The 16,399-nt window shown below is 38.0% G+C and overlaps 1 protein-coding gene across 1 annotated transcript; it reads right to left on the bottom strand.

Moving 5' to 3' along the window:
- Positions 1 to 976: 976 nt before the first annotated feature.
- LOC139478534 (5'-AMP-activated protein kinase catalytic subunit alpha-2-like) lies at positions 977 to 16,399 on the bottom strand. Its single transcript, XM_071261032.1, has 16 exons — positions 16,308 to 16,399; positions 14,065 to 14,206; positions 13,618 to 13,711; positions 12,901 to 13,045; positions 12,494 to 12,581; positions 11,271 to 11,340; positions 10,897 to 10,945; positions 9,418 to 9,523; positions 8,381 to 8,486; positions 7,884 to 7,998; positions 7,534 to 7,595; positions 6,928 to 6,967; positions 6,702 to 6,800; positions 6,163 to 6,233; positions 5,074 to 5,139; positions 977 to 4,722 (listed from the first exon to the last, which is right to left on the bottom strand). Exons 1-16 carry the CDS (start codon positions 16,390 to 16,392, stop codon positions 4,507 to 4,509), a joined length of 1,554 nt encoding a protein of 517 aa, XP_071117133.1. The 5' UTR covers positions 16,393 to 16,399; the 3' UTR covers positions 977 to 4,506.

The raw sequence follows: 16,399 nt of genomic DNA, 5'->3' as shown, positions 1-16,399 counted from the left end.
GATAAAGGCCATGTGCTGATCTGGAAGATTTTACATGGAACAGCACTGTCCAGCTTGACTGTCAACCAATCCATGCTCAACCACAGCTACAATCAAGCTCTAATATTGTCATACCGAAAGACATTAAAGATGGTACTTGCCGTTACCCTCGCATCCAAGATCATTGCAATTATATAATAGCGATGTGCATGTACGTGTGTGTGTGTTTTGTGTGGCTGCTTGTACTAGTCCGGACTGATGCCAATTAAGAGTGCTAGCTCACTGAGCTACCATGCTGCAGTTTGGACATGAATATCCCACTCAATAAATATACTGACTCCGAGCAGACCAGTCCTTGTTTTAGCCCCTTAATGCTGAGCGCCAAACGGGTAACAACCAGTACCATCTTTTAACGTCTTTTAATATGACGCGGCCGGGGATCAAACCCCGGACTTTCCGCTCTCCGGGTGGACGCTCTACCAGTAGGCCACAGAGGCGGATGTATAAGGGGATAAGGCATGGCCTGACTGGCTTGGAGTCAGTTTAAAGTGTCTGAATGGGGTATGGCCTCCCAGTGAGCTAACACTAAAAATTTGTTTGTTTGTTGTTTAACGCCTTACTCGGCAATATTTCAGCCATTTGACAGCGGTCTGCAAAATAATTAATAGACACTCCAGTGAATGGCATCATGAGCATTGATCAACGCAATTGGGTCATGATGTCATGCATCAACCATGTCAGCAAGTCTGACCACCCGATCCTGTTAGTTGCCCCTTACAGCAACCTGAAGTCCTATTTTCTACCCAGATCTTCTAGGGGCTACCACCAAAACCGTTTTAAGTCCGGACTAGTAAAAGCAGCAACACACGCACACATCTGCATGCACATCGCTATGTAGGTGACATTCTGTGTTTTGAAAGTACTGTTGATGTTAGACTGCTGTAACTAGTTACAACAGACGAAAGAACTCAACTTCAGACTTTATTTGGTTATCCTATCTAGCACTTGATATCAAAGCATTTATACATTCCAGTGATTCCACACAAGAAAGCATTTACAATATTATACCCAGTGTATCAAATACAAATATAGAACCCAGCAAGTCCTGAAAGAAAAGCTCTTCCAACTAGGAACTTGATGATTCCCACAGCAGTGACTGTCAATAACAGATTTGCATCAACAGATAACAGGCAAACTATGACCCAAATGATATACTAAACATAACGGAAGAAAAAGGACAAGTTAACAAAAACATTGAACTTATCTTGCTTCTTTATGATAAATTATATTAACTTAATAAATATGCAAAAGAAAGTTTAAGGATGTCTAACTACAATGAACACTATTTATGTATAATTCATTCCTAACAATTTGATCACAATTATTTGCTACCTTCATGGCCTGAACCACACATTGGGGCAAACTGAAGTCATGAAATGGTACTTATTACACTCCATGGTAACACTGGAAATTAATTCACTTTAGAAAAAAGGTCTCAAAAGATAATCAATGTCACATATTTGTTTACTCCGAGATTATGCTTGAACTCAATCTTCAACTCACCCTTCAAAAATACATGAAAAGGCACTAACTTTGCAGGGAGATCACATACTTCTTTTGTGGATGCAAATTGACAGGTCTGATCATATATCTATATATTTCACATCAAACCTGCACATGATGACTCCAGTGTGAAAAAGAATTCCTATTTAACAAAAGCATATCAGGGATATTGGATTTACGAATTTGCAGATGACACATTGACTATATTAGATAATATATATATAAAAACATTGTCATACAAACAAGACGATACATGGATGCCATTTATGAAAGTTCCAATCACAGCCCTGTTCAGCCTTCACACATGGACACTCTAGGATGTAGAACATTTCCACCTCACATCTTACACTGATTAAGATGTTCTGACTTGCCATAAAATGACCTACACTCTTATTTCAATTTTTTCAGATATAACTGATATTGCCAGTGATATTTTTATCACACATGACCGATATGACTTCAACATGTTTTAGAGGGGGACTATGCCCGATAGACTGTGGAAGTTTGAAATTGAGACATGGTTGCTGTGTAATTTGGGTCAAAACTCAACTTTCTGATTCAAATACATAACCAACCTTGAATTGGCAAACAACCAAATGTTTGAACGACTTGAATCCATACTTGCAGGGACTGGCAATGTCTACAAGTCTATGTCGACCATACAACTAGATCCATGGGTTTTCTCCTTACAGACAAGTCTATCCCACAATTTGTACAATCCCAAACAGAAACAAATTGAAAATGACAAATATAGTTGAAAATATGCTTTAAAAACATATCTTGTCCAATATTTTGTTTCAACACTTTTAGCATGTTCAGTTTAGGGAATCAGTCTGAAACCAACTCTGATGATGTTTTCATGTTGTGTCTCCTGCCTTTTGGTCTGGTTATAACAAAAATAATCAGGCACACTTAGTTTTCTCAAAGCATATAAGCATTTCCGATTTGTTGTTCTGTTCTTGAAGACATAAAGAAATTAAAAAACTTTTATCTTTGCAGCAGCATTTTAATATGCAGTAACAAAACATCAGAAACAAACATGGTTATACTGAACAAAATATATTCTTCATAAATAAAACAATAGGCATGTATTAAAGAATAGCATTGGCTTATGTTGCATAAATAGCAGAAGCAAAATTGCAGATATCTGTCCAATGAAACATGCATACATATTATATACACAACTTTCTGGTATTAATACAGTTGTGTATGTAATGTTACCTTCAATATTTTTTTTATAAGTTATCATGGTTAGTAACAAATACTTTATACCCAATGGAAACCCCTCAACATCTGACCTGTCACTTCAACACAAAAAAGGCAGTTTAAGATCTCTCCTGAATATATACAGTTGAATGAAGACTCAACCATGACAAATGCCTAACAAGCTGCTTCAGACACAGAGCTTACCTACTTTTTTAAGTGACACAAAAATCACTTTCGGATGACCATGTACAAAAAGGCACTACATTTTAACAACAGCGGTTTCGCTGCCTGTTCAAAGACAGTGAGATCATTTTAAGTACCTACATTAAATCTGTACATATTTTCAGGATGATAACAAATAACAACTTCTTCTGCAGCAAACATTGCACTACAATATGAACACAATCAGCAAGATCAGTATTGTTATTTTTTTCTGTTCAAAACAAACTTTGGAGCTTATTTCAGGAAATAGTTTGAATGTGAAATGTACAAGCAAACATTCTGTAAAGTTGTGTTCAAGATAACAAACATACAGTCAACTCCCTCGTTCGTCATCCTCAATCAAGAGTCTTACTTCAATTGAGTTTTTCATCATCTTATGCAGACTTCAAATTTTCAAAAACACGATAAATATCTCAAAACAAATCTACAACAAACAATGGTTGTCTTCAGACAGGGTTTTATCAGATGCAAAATTGAGAATAGATGCAAAAAATTAACATTCAATGTCCTGGAAACCAAAAATATGGCTGTTTGAACCATTAAGTCTAATTAATATTGTGGATTGCATGCTGCAACTGATATTTCTATTCTTGTCTGGAATACACACAAGTTCAGAGTGGCAGTAGCTGATTTCCATGAATCTAATAGGGAAATCCCCATCTATAAATATGCTTAAGACTTCTCAGCATGTGCAATAATATGTCATCACTGCATTAGTAAAATGGGACCCCCAAAAGAGATTACCTCGAGTCCCTGGAAACTAGATAGACCCAGTTGAATCCCTGCTTCAGGTATATTCAGTATTTGGAACATGCATCATGCTCTTTATGAGAATAATGAGCATTTCTGATTATGCTTTGTGATTTTCATACAACTGAGTACACAACTTGTCTTTACTATGCAGTCAACACCTCATCTTTCTGACAAACTAGCAACTCTGTTTTCATTTGTTTCCTTCTCACGCTCTCGTCCCAATCGGCCTACTATGATGCGAATATTATACAAGCATACATACAGTCATATGTTAGCATACATACAGTCATATGTTGAACATAATCATATTATTTGTGCGAGAACATTTCTGAGTATAACCATCAATTCTGTACACATGTATCTGACCATTCTTCATTTCAACACCTACTGAGCAACTCACAGCCTGAGCTTATCCAATGCCAGTGCACCATGCCAATTGTTCTGCATCGTCAATCAGTCATAGACACAAAGTCCCTTCGTCAACCATGAATGCATATAGACGCTATGCAGTGGAGTGGTGTATCTTTGGAAAAGTAAAAAAATGAGGCTGCTTACTGAAACAACATGTAGATCAGATGCCACACCTCTATGGCACTTGTAAAAGAAACAATACTGTTTTGGTTGTATTTGTCTACACACTGGCTGGCTTCCTTGTGGCTGGAATCTGGCCGTTGCTTGATTGGTTGGTTAAATACAGCAAGTACACCTCATAGCAGCCATATGTATTCATGGATGATGGAGGAACGCAGTGTATACAATCCCGCGAAGTGATTAGTCTGTGACTCATCGAGCAAGTGCTGTGATGAGATTGGCACACATCTCAAAAAACTCTAGGGTCTGGTGACACTGTCCATCCCCCTCCTCATCAACATCCATCCTCTCGTCTGTTATCTGCTCCAGAGCTTCAATGGCATCCATTGTCTGTACGGTAGAAAGACTCTTGAAGTCCAGCAGAAAGCTCTTCTGGTCAACCTGATACAGCTGTAGACTCATCTTGGTCTGAAATGGACATACATGGTCTTAATACTGCAATAGACTATCCAATTCTGTTTGGTCAATTATATCACTTCATGCTCTTCCAAACACTCTTGCACCCCTCAGTCTCCATATCTAGCCGAAGTCAAGACACTCTGTACGTTTTTTGTTTTGTATGTTGCTTAACAATGCACTCAGCAATATTCCTGCAATATGATTCCAGCCTTTAAATATTTCTGTCTTGACGGGACAATCTAGTGATTGCCTACTAACTATCCACTATCATCCCATACCTGTTACAAACATATCCACTCCACTTTCAGTCCGATCATCTCCATTGCAAATTTTCATCTCTAACTTTAATATTTGACTTACAAACTTTCCAGAGATTTCATTCTTCTTTCTAACTCGGACATGATAATTGTTGACTATTTTCCATTCCTGTTGAACAATAGAAATGACATGATGTTATGATATACTTGTATTAATGCAAAGGGAGAGATTGGACATAATTAAACACAAAAACATTACACTCAGCCCCTAGAACAGACACATAAGAATAGATTTTTTTTTTCAATAAGTGATAGTGAGTGAACATGGTTTACACCGCTTTTAGCAATATTCCAACAATATCACGGCGGGGGACACCAGAAATGGGCTTCACACATTGTACCCATGTCGGGAAAAGAACCTGGGTCTTCGGCGTGAAGAGCGAACACTGTAACCACAAGGCTACCCGACCGCCCCTCAATGAGTGATAAGTGAACATGAACACGGCAACCAGTAATAAAGGCATGAGCACTGATCCATGGCATCAGGGCATGATGGCACACAATCAACATACCATGTCTTGTTGGCTAAGAATGCACCTGATCCTCTCACCTCAAGCATGGGATAGTATGTGCATAAATCCCCACAGGGTGCTTTGGTTGGTTTGTTTATTGGTTGGTTGTTAAACGCCGCACTCAGCAATATTCCAGCTATATGACGGCGGTTTGCAAATAATCGAGTCTGGACCAGACAATCCAGTGATAAATATCATGAGCACCCATCCAACTATTGGGATCGATGACATGCATCAACCAAGTCAGCCAGCCTGACCACCCGATCCCATAAGTCGCCTCTTACGACAAGCAGTCGCCTTTCACAGCAAGCATGGGTTGCTGAAGACCTATTCTACCTTGGATCTTCACGGGTTTGGGTGCTTTGGGAATAAGGAGGTGCTAAAATAATGGTAATCACAGTATAATCACAATGCTATTGATGCTAAATAAGTTGATAATACTGAGTATAGCAGAGATTCATGTTAGACACATATCTGTTTGTCCTCCTATAGACACAGTGACTATCCAGCACATTGTATGATGAGTTATTATCAAGATGATCATGATTCTACTTCCACAATGTCCACAGAGAGGGGACACACATTACAGTAGACATGTAAAATGGAAGAATAGGACTCACAAAATTCAATGACTTCATAGCTCTAAAGACTTCATGCATAATATCTTGTGGCTTGCTTTGTGATCGAATACCTGAAAGAAAAACAAAGGACACAATTACCATGGTGATAAAATATATCTAATTACACATGCTGTAATTTTTCACTTCTTATATGTGCCAGTTTCAACATTATGTGCATGTGTTGTTTGATGTACTCAGCAACATCCAAGCTATACAAGAACAGCCTGTAAATAATCGAGTTTGGACTGGACAATCCAGTAATTGACATAATTAGCCTGACCACCCGAGCCATCAAGTCGCATCTTACGACCAGCATAGGTTGTTAAGAACCAATTCTAACCCAGAAAAAACATAGATTCCATATTTAGTCACCTCTTACAGCTAGCAATTGGGCGCTGGGGACACATTCTACCCTGGGTTTTCGAAAATGTAAAACAATAAACAATATACACATTGATTCAATCTACAGAGGTTTCTAGGTTTATTTCATGACGCTTTGTCTTTCCAGCATGAATGAAGATGTGAAGTATCCGACGTACCCAGATGCCACTTGGCTTTCTTTGGTGCAGGCTGTACAGGCCTCTGTCCGGACGGGGGACTTTTGACAGGATCTAACGTGTGTGTCACATCCTTTATTTCTGAAATAGGTACAGTGATGTACAGTACAAAACACACATACCTGTTAAGAACTTTAAAACTATTCATCATGCTCACTGATTTAATTTTCACACACATTTTGACAATTCAAAAACAAGGGTAACCTACCTGGCATTCGCTCTGGGTGAGGTTTCATAGGACTAGATGCCTGGAAATGAAGAATACACATGTCTATATTTCAGTTCTGAGATGACAATTACTCACACAGCTGCTGCATCTTGCTGTTTAATGTTTATGTTACGTCAGGATGGATTGAGGGAGTAATGATGTATACTGCTGACAGCAATGTTACCATAGTTACTCAAGACTAAACAATAGCCAGACCAGTGGCATGACACATGGTCTCAGATCATGATTCTGACAGATGCTGTCAGACTCTCGACCGACCAGGGACCTATCTAGGATTCCAAACTAACTGCTCCAAATGAAATTGTTCTTTGATTTTCCTAAATTCATAGGTATTTTAACATCAAATTTTCAACATTGCATTCAATGCAAAAAATGTTAAAATAAGCATTAAAGTGTCTTCCTCTATATTGGTCCTGTTAACAGTGAAAATATAAGTCACCTTACAAACATACAAACACATAACATTAGTTATAAATATAACAGCATGAATTGGAAAATGTTTAATTGCAATTGGGGAATTTTTACAGGCATTTGCTGCCGACTTAGAGCCAAATATCGCAGTGAGAGCATCATTTAACAACTCACCAGGAATGATTCTGGAGGCGGGGAGGACGCAAGGTAGAATTCTTTCAACTCTGTCTTGGAAGCTGTGGAGTGACAATGTGAAGAATAAATTAAAAATGTTAGCTGGTTAAAACCAGTCAATAATCTAGCAAATACACTTACCTGGTTGTCGCTATTTCAATAATACAAGAGGCATGCATCAAATGAGATTATATTTTCTTTGACTCTTAAAAAAACCTCAAGCAGCTTAACAGTGCTCATTATACTTCAATGTCTTCATCAAAATAATCTGTACGTCATCTTGATAACATATCTGAATGCATCTGACTTTATTGACTATAGTATCTTAAATGCATGCTTCGGTGACTTACTTTCATCAGCAAACCTCTGGTTGTCTATGATGAGGTTGTAGGCTATAGCCAGTTGGTCATGGGGATCCCCGCTCAGGATGGCTCTCTGCACATCGAGCTCATCTACGTTGAATTTCTATCAAATGATAGATTACATTTTTTTTTTAAATCATTACCAAGAGAGAGTTATGGATAAAGGGACTTGACTAAAAACATTATTTCAGGATTGGGTTGGAGTGTGTAATACAAAGTTAGCCTTCTGATTTTAGAACTACTGTTAAAGTTATTATAGTAACATTAGGCCTTAAAAGTAATGTCAATAAATTAAAACAATCAGAAGGAAATTTTATGAAGAAAACCTGAGTTTTCTTCCAAACAGTACAGGTTTACAGTTTCAGGACTTGAGAAACGAAAGAGAATGAACAAACTGTTTCAAAAACCAATATTGATAAATCTGAACATGACTACAGTTGCCTACTACACTGAGGTGAGAGTAGTGTCATTACTCCTGTACTTACATCACAAACTTCTCGGATGACGTCCAGGTCCACTATAGACGCGTCCTGGTCGTTGGGAGATGGAAACAGGTACCCTACCAGGTCTTTCTTGAACCACTCATGATCCCTGAGTTCATTTCAAATATCATAGACATACAAACATACAAATTATCACCTGAACACAGACCTATAAGCCAGCACTGATAGAGAGAAGGAGAAAACGCCAGAGTATTTATGCATTCTGCCGGGATCAAGATTTACTGCTGGATAATTTGAAATCAATGATAATGAATGCTGATAGCTTGGAGAAAAAGCAGCAGCTAATTATAAAATTGAAGCCTGTTTTTTTTAAACTTGAAGATTCACAATATTGGCTACATGTTTAGAAATAATTATATGACAAACAAATTCTGGAAGCAAATGTTAGCACCTTCAATAAACAAGCATGAAAAACTCATTTGCCCAATGTGTTCTACTGAGCACAACAGCTGCCCAGGACTTATTCTAAAGAGTCTGTGACACTCAATTAAAACCTGATTGGTATGCTGCAAGCTGACTGGTACCTTTCACCATCTAAGCAGGATGATGTTACCATGACAAGATCACTGGGAAAGTGTTAATCACTTAATAAATTGTTTTTTTCATTTGTTTCGATGGAATTAAACAAAATCCAAAAACATAACGGTAAACAGTTGATCATTTCATTGATAAGTCAGGAAATACAAAGGATTCAACAATGGTTCAATGATTGGAATTTCTGGTCCTAACCCCCCACAAAATTATATCCAAAATTCCTAAAAAGCAAAACGTCAATACGGACAGCACCCATTCCTATATTCCCCTCCCACTTTGTGCTGTGTTATAATAATAAAATTTTACTGACATAAACTTAACATTTTAGTTATCACAGTGTACATTATCTTAATAACCTACTTATAAGCTAACAAGAGTTATGTCCCTTCATTAGACTTCTACTTAATCAGTTATCTGTAAGCCATGTATAGATAGGCCTACACAAACTGTCTGAGCCTGTATTCCTGTGAGAGATGCACACTGACCTGATGTCTTGTATTGTTGCTCTCTTGAGAGGGTCTACTTGCAGCATATGGCACAGTAACGACACGACATCCTTGTTGAGATACTCAGGGATGGCAAATAGGCCGGCTGAAAATCATACATGTGAGCAAGTTACCGATAGTGGTGTTAAATACTTGGAACAGTACTTTAGTTATACAGACAAACAGGTGGCACAGGTGGCACAGTCGTCTAAGGTGCCGCAATTTGCTGTGCAGAGTTGCGTCCCTTGGGCACGCCAGAAACTTATGATTGTGGGTTCGAATCTTGGTTCGCCCCAATTATGTTTCTAGGTTTGTCAGCACTATACCCGTGCTCGTGGGTTTCATCGAAGTGGTAAACATCTGAGACCTGCATCACTTCGGGCTTTCCTCCCACATTAAGCTGACACCCCGTGATATAACTGGAATACTGTCAAAAGCAGTGTTAAACCCAACTCACTCACTCACTCACTAGAGACAAACCCTATTATCTTGAACCTAGCGTGACCGTGTTGTAACTTCGAGATATCCGGATGCTCAAGATAACAAGGCATGAACATCCGGACAGATCAAGTGACAGAAAAACAAATTATAGATACAACGCAATACGATTGCATACACAAGAAATAAAAAACACAACGTGTATGGGATGACAAATTAAAATGTATTTTGATGGCTATGATTAATAACAACAGTACATTAATGTAGTGTACATGTACTGTATTAGGCATAGCAGCTCTCCTTATTCGATCCACTTGGATCGTGTTGGTAGCATCACACATCTATAATTGCTTTAATCCAAATTTGATCAGCACATTTCGATGTAAGATAGAAATGTGGCCATGTTTTTACTCAAGTGTTTGTACTTACGATATCTTATTTGTCAATAAAGATTACAATTACAATTGGATTAAAAGATAAGTACATAATAATTGGTGGACCAATTGGTTCAAATAGCTCTGTGCCTTTACAGTGATGCAAGATGTATGGGGAAAGGCACTAAATATACTTACGCTTCTCAAAACAGTTTATGTGTCAATGCCAACTTCCGAGATAAAGGTATAGAATTCTACAGTAAAGTCAAAGTTGGGACCCAGTCCCAAGGTTTGAGATAGTGCAATTTATTTTTATCTCGAAATTGATATAAGCAGGTAACTTCATATGTATTTATATATTGAGGCAGTTGCGACTGGAGAATAGGCTCGAGAGATCGGTACATTTGAGATAACGCAGTTCGACTGTATGATGGTGTATCAGCTGTATGTAGGATGAAAGCCCAAGTGACACATGTTTTAGAAGCTTACCACAGTAAGCTCTTTTAAGGATACTTACATTAACACAAAATGTTAAAAAACACCACAATTTCTATCAAACTTTCAATTACTGTATATCAATCAATCGGTAAATGTAAGTATTTTTTGTGTTTTCATCTAGCAATCAACTCTATAAGATGCTTATCTCAAAGAAACATTCTCTACTTACATTTGATCTTCCTGAATAATGTAGGGACGTGTTCATCATCAAACGGTAACTGAAACAAACCAGATTAATTACTCAAATGGCAGTCATCAAATTATCCTTTCAACATGTTCAAAACTAGCATTGATTAAAACAACTGAAGACATAACAAAGTCAGATAGAGTTCATTACTTGCAGGAACAATCCCCCATCATCAGCAGTGTAATATATGTAATGTTTATTGTTTACGCTGATTATCCATGGACACTTAACAGTTGAACATTAATTCAATATCCTCCTGATCATAGCAATGATACTGTACTATCATTGAAATACATTCATGGTAGGTACTCCAACATGTGTATCTTCACATGTCACATACACATCAGTCCACGTACCGTCCCACACAGCAAGGCATACAGGATAACACCACAGCTCCAGATATCCACCTCCGGACCCGCGTACAGCCTGGAAACAGTGTTAACTAGAAAGTGTTTTTACTTGTAAAAACATATGTCTCCCCCCAATCCCCTAACCCCCATTCATTCGTTTACTTCACGTTAAACCCCATCTCTTCATTCCCACCCTCCATTACTAAATAACAGAGACAAAAATAGAACTCCTAGAAATTTCAAACAACTAATGGGCACCACTTCAGTGCTGGGTTAATGTGTATACAAAGTTTTGCGAAAAAATATTAAACGGTTTCTGAGTTATGGTCAGGAAACAAAGCTTACCCCCATTCATGTTCAACTTATCTCCATGGAAACGAGAAAAAATAAAAATGTCAAAAATCTCTAAATAGCAAAAGGCACCACTTCAGTGCTGGGTTAATGTGTATACAAAGTTTCGCGAAAAAATATTAAACGGTTTCCGAGTTATGGTCCGGAAACGGTGGGAACGCCGACGCCGACGGGAACCGTGCCAAAAACAATATGTCTCCCTCCATTCTGGGGGAGACATAAATACAGAGGAATGTTCAGGATCTTGATATATCTACATACAATGACTAACCCAAGCCTAGTGAACAATAACACATGAAAGTGTCTGAAAAAACAGGTGTGTGCAATAGGAGTGGGACGAGTCAAAATTTACTACCCGGGTACCCTTCCCCCTATTACCCAACCCTACCCAGGTACCTGCTGTAGGTCTTAAGAGATGGTTAAAAAAGGTCCAATTGGGAACAGTTTGACTGTACACATATAAAACGATCTGGTCATGCAAACACTGAAGTTGGCTTAAGTTTTATCTTCAGGAAGAAATGCGAACATTAGTGACTTGTAGTGTAACCATAGAGTTATAGATAATTTTTGCCATTAAACAATATATGACGTGACTAAGTATGGGTGTAGGTAGTCCTGTGGGTACCCGGGTCCTACTCAGTTCCCAAGTTACCCGTCCCAGCCCTGTGAGTGAGTGAGTGAGTGAGTGAGTGAGGGAGGGAGGGAGGGAGGGAGGGAGGGAGGGAGGGAGCGAGTGACTTTTATTCCAGCAATAACACATTGGGGGACACCAGAAATGGGCTACAACATCTAGACCTACAATGATATGTTGAATAGCTTTACATTTTCCTTTTTTCAAATAACTGTAGGTAATCATTAGTGAAGATCCTGTGACTTACTTTCCTGATATAACTTCAGGAGCAGCGTAATTCGGGGAGCCGCAACTTGTCCGCAGAAATTCTCCATCATGCATCATGTTAGACAAACCTGCAAATAGTTGGATGAATGATAAGATCCATTAATGAAAATTACCATACTACCACAATCGTTGGTTCTTTTTCAAACTGGTCAATCTATACCTTTGGACCATCATCATAATCTTGCAATAAAGAATTACATAACATCAGGACATCATTTTGGGAATATATACAAAAGGTTAAAACCTCCATACAAAACTTTATTTGCATTACCATTTGACATGGCATCTACAATGTCTACCAAATTTCAAGTGAAATCAGCAGGATCAGAAATGCTGGAAAATGATTGAAAACCTTATATGCTGCCTCTCTGACATAATGGTACCTACCAAAGTCAGCTATTTTAACGTTAGTGTTCTGATCTAGCAGCAAGTTTTCAGGTTTGAGATCCCTGTGCACCACCATGTGTCGATGACAGTAGTCCACTCCAGAAATAATCTGCTGGAAGAACCTCCTTGCCTCCACATCCTTCAGCTGAAACAAAACAACAGATGTTCTATTTATGTTTGGTAAAGCAGTCATCGGCAGTGAGACAAAAACTTCCCAGGTCCTAGACATTAAGCGATGTACCACTTTGCTGAAACCCAAGAGCAAAGGCACAGTGCTGACATAGGCTGTAAGGGATTTTGAACCAGTACCAGCAGAACAGTAAGTAAAACAACAGCACAGTTGTTGAGTCAAAATCATAATTACACGGATATGGTTATAATCTCCCCACCCCCACCCCCACCCCCACCCCCCCTTTCTCTCTGTCTCCTGAAATCCTTATCACATTGACTTATTTAGCCCACTGAAACTTATATAGTGTAAGGAGGAAGGAAAGTCTTCAGACCTCTCTACATTGTTATGATTGATGGCTGTGACCTTTGCTTTCGTGATCACAACTACAGTGAGTGAGAATACATGACACTTTTTTGATGGACAACAACCTCTTTACTGTTTGTAACAATGTTTCGGGGTGACTTCTGCCCTCTAATCAGGTGGCTACTGAGTAAGTGTACATTGGGTATGCTCACAACTCCAAACACTGACACTGTGTTACTTACCCTGCCATGCTTGACGATGTAATCAAAGAGTTCACCGCCAGCCACATATTCCATGACCATGAAGATGTCTGTTGGGGTGCTCATCACCTGGTATCTGGGCAATCACAAATAAATTCTAACTGATCTTATACCAATACTCACTTCCCCACTTCAAAAAGTCAAATCAGCAATTGGTTGAGTTCATCAGGAATTGGGTCTGTTTCTTGCAACTTAATTTTAATATGTTTACACTGTCAAGAACATCAATGCATGTCAACATGGTTCACAGTACCAGTGATTAAGTTGGGGATAAACAGCATTAATACATATTCATGATTTAACAACTGTCTTTAATATCAATTCATTAACAAGTTGAAATCAATCTTTAGGACAATTGTCAACACGGACAATGTCCTAGAAGATGAAGCCATCTGAAACTATGCAGTACATCACTTTTTGTGGACTTACAGTTTGATGATATGAGGATGTCTGAAGAGTTTGAGATTTTGAATCTCTCTCCTGATTTTCCCGACAACATCGAGACTTTTAATTTTCTGCCTGTTTAAAATCTTCACAGCTACCTTGTGACCTGTTAGGTGATGGGTGGCAACTGAAACACAAAAAGACCAGTGTGACAAGCTGTGTACTCCACCAATTAATCATATAATGTAATCATAGTAATTTATTTTTCATTTTTCAATGAATAAAAAACAACAACCAAAAAACCCATTATAATTCAAAGGAGACCCCAAACTTCTATTCAACATGGAATTCCTCTGTTATGAATGTATATGTCAATCATCTTTAGGTACTCGTGTACATATTATGAAATGCTGTCCTGTAGACATGTTACATTGGGATGTACTGTCACAACAAAGCCTTGTACAATTATATTAGGCATACTACTACAGGCATTGCCTTATTATTCCTGGACAATACAAACAGTCCCATAGTTTTTCATAAAACCAATAACTTCACCCCTGTGCTCCGAACTTGTTGACAAGAGCATTGGTAAATAAAACATGTAATATGTCAATATAATATAGATGTTGAATAGAAATGCCTTGGCATTTAATGGCAACCATGAATAATAACAAATGACCCATAATCATGATGATAATGGCCATCACACATATAATGATTGTGTCACACACCACTCAAGCCATAGTTGGGGTGAGGTAATACAAGGTTTACCGTTGTATTCAATTTTCTTGCACTTATGTAACATCCGTATCATCCCACAGGTGTGTGTGGGGCTGCTTATAATAGTTTAGACTAATGCTGGCTTTAATGTGCTAGCTCAATGAGACACCACGTTGAGGTTTAACATGGATACCAGACTCACACACAGTATACTAACTCAGAGCCAACCAATCCTTGTTTTATCTCTGTAATGCTGAGCACAAAGTAGGAAAACAACAAGTTCCACCTTTTAACATCATTAGGTATGACCCAGCCTGGGATGGAACCCATGATTCAGAAGATTGCAATAATACCATGTTACCTACCATGTGACTACCTTAAACTTATCAGCAAGAGTTCTTTTTTTATTATTACACTGCTGTAGTTATCCACACATGAACACATTATATAGAGACTAAATTATTAAAATTCAATGATGGGTTAGAGCCTTAGAGGTATTATTCAGACAGACTCACACTGTAGCAATAATAGCAATAGAGTCTGATGCTACAATTAATTCAAATTATGGACATATTCTTTATTGCATCAACATTCCCAGGTCTGTAATCAAAGGTTCTAATGACTTTCTACTCTATCATGTCTATTACACAGAAACCTTTTGCACCACAAGAAAACTTGGTTGAAATCATATTTTCATAAATTTTGTAAAGTTTATATTATATTTATATTTACTTTGAGAAATGTTGAACTGCAAGCTTAAAACTTAATTTTAAATAAACATTACAGTTTTATGGTTAACATTAGACACATATCCCCATTAGCAATATTAGACTGGAAACATTATGGTGCTAGACATATAGACTTGTTTCTTAATTGTCACTGAATCACTTAAAGAAACCACTAAACAAAAGTAAGGAAATTTGGAATTTCCTAATGGTAGAAAATGTGGTGTACTAAATACACATCAATGTACACAATTGCGTGATAATGCATTGCATTTCAATGTTCAGTTCTACTTGGGAAAGAACATGTCTGCATTAGGAATATTAGTGGCCTATATTATGCAGTGATGACATTAGGTTCTATATGCTTACAACTATTAATACAATACAGTGTGTGGATATTATCATGCTACACCGTGTATACTGAAATAATACAATAGCTACATTCTTTCTCGTCTTGTCGACTTTTTCTTCCATGTCACACCTAGATGTAAACATGTTTTTCTCAAAACAAGCCAATTTACTACCCTACATATTTGCACGAAATACATTAACACGTCACAATTTGTCTTCTGCTATTATTCTATGACATTCAACATAGTTTCTATATCATTGCAGTAAATGCTTAAAATGTCGACATTTGATTCCATCGTTAATATGCGTCCCACGTGAAACCGTATACATGTTCTCGACATTGCAACCGCAAGGTTATTGATCGACAGAACTCGCAGTCAAGGCTGTTTACAAAATCTAGGCGCACGCGACTTGTTCCACTAAGGCTATCGAGGCACGACATTGTCAGATGATTTATTGGTTAAAATTGCAAAGTTTGCATCAAATACTCACTTTTTACTTTGCCAAAGGTGCCAACACCAAGTGTTTCACCTAATATATAATGCCCAATCTTCACTTGTGGACCCTTCTCCGCCATGTTGAAG

This window comes from Haliotis cracherodii, unplaced genomic scaffold (assembly GCF_022045235.1).
Source record: "Haliotis cracherodii isolate W230 unplaced genomic scaffold, xgHalCrac1.p SCAF_4, whole genome shotgun sequence".
Lineage (NCBI taxonomy): Eukaryota > Metazoa > Mollusca > Gastropoda > Lepetellida > Haliotidae > Haliotis > Haliotis cracherodii.
Note: the sequence above shows the minus strand (reverse complement) of the source record. Positions and strands in the feature narration are given on the sequence as shown.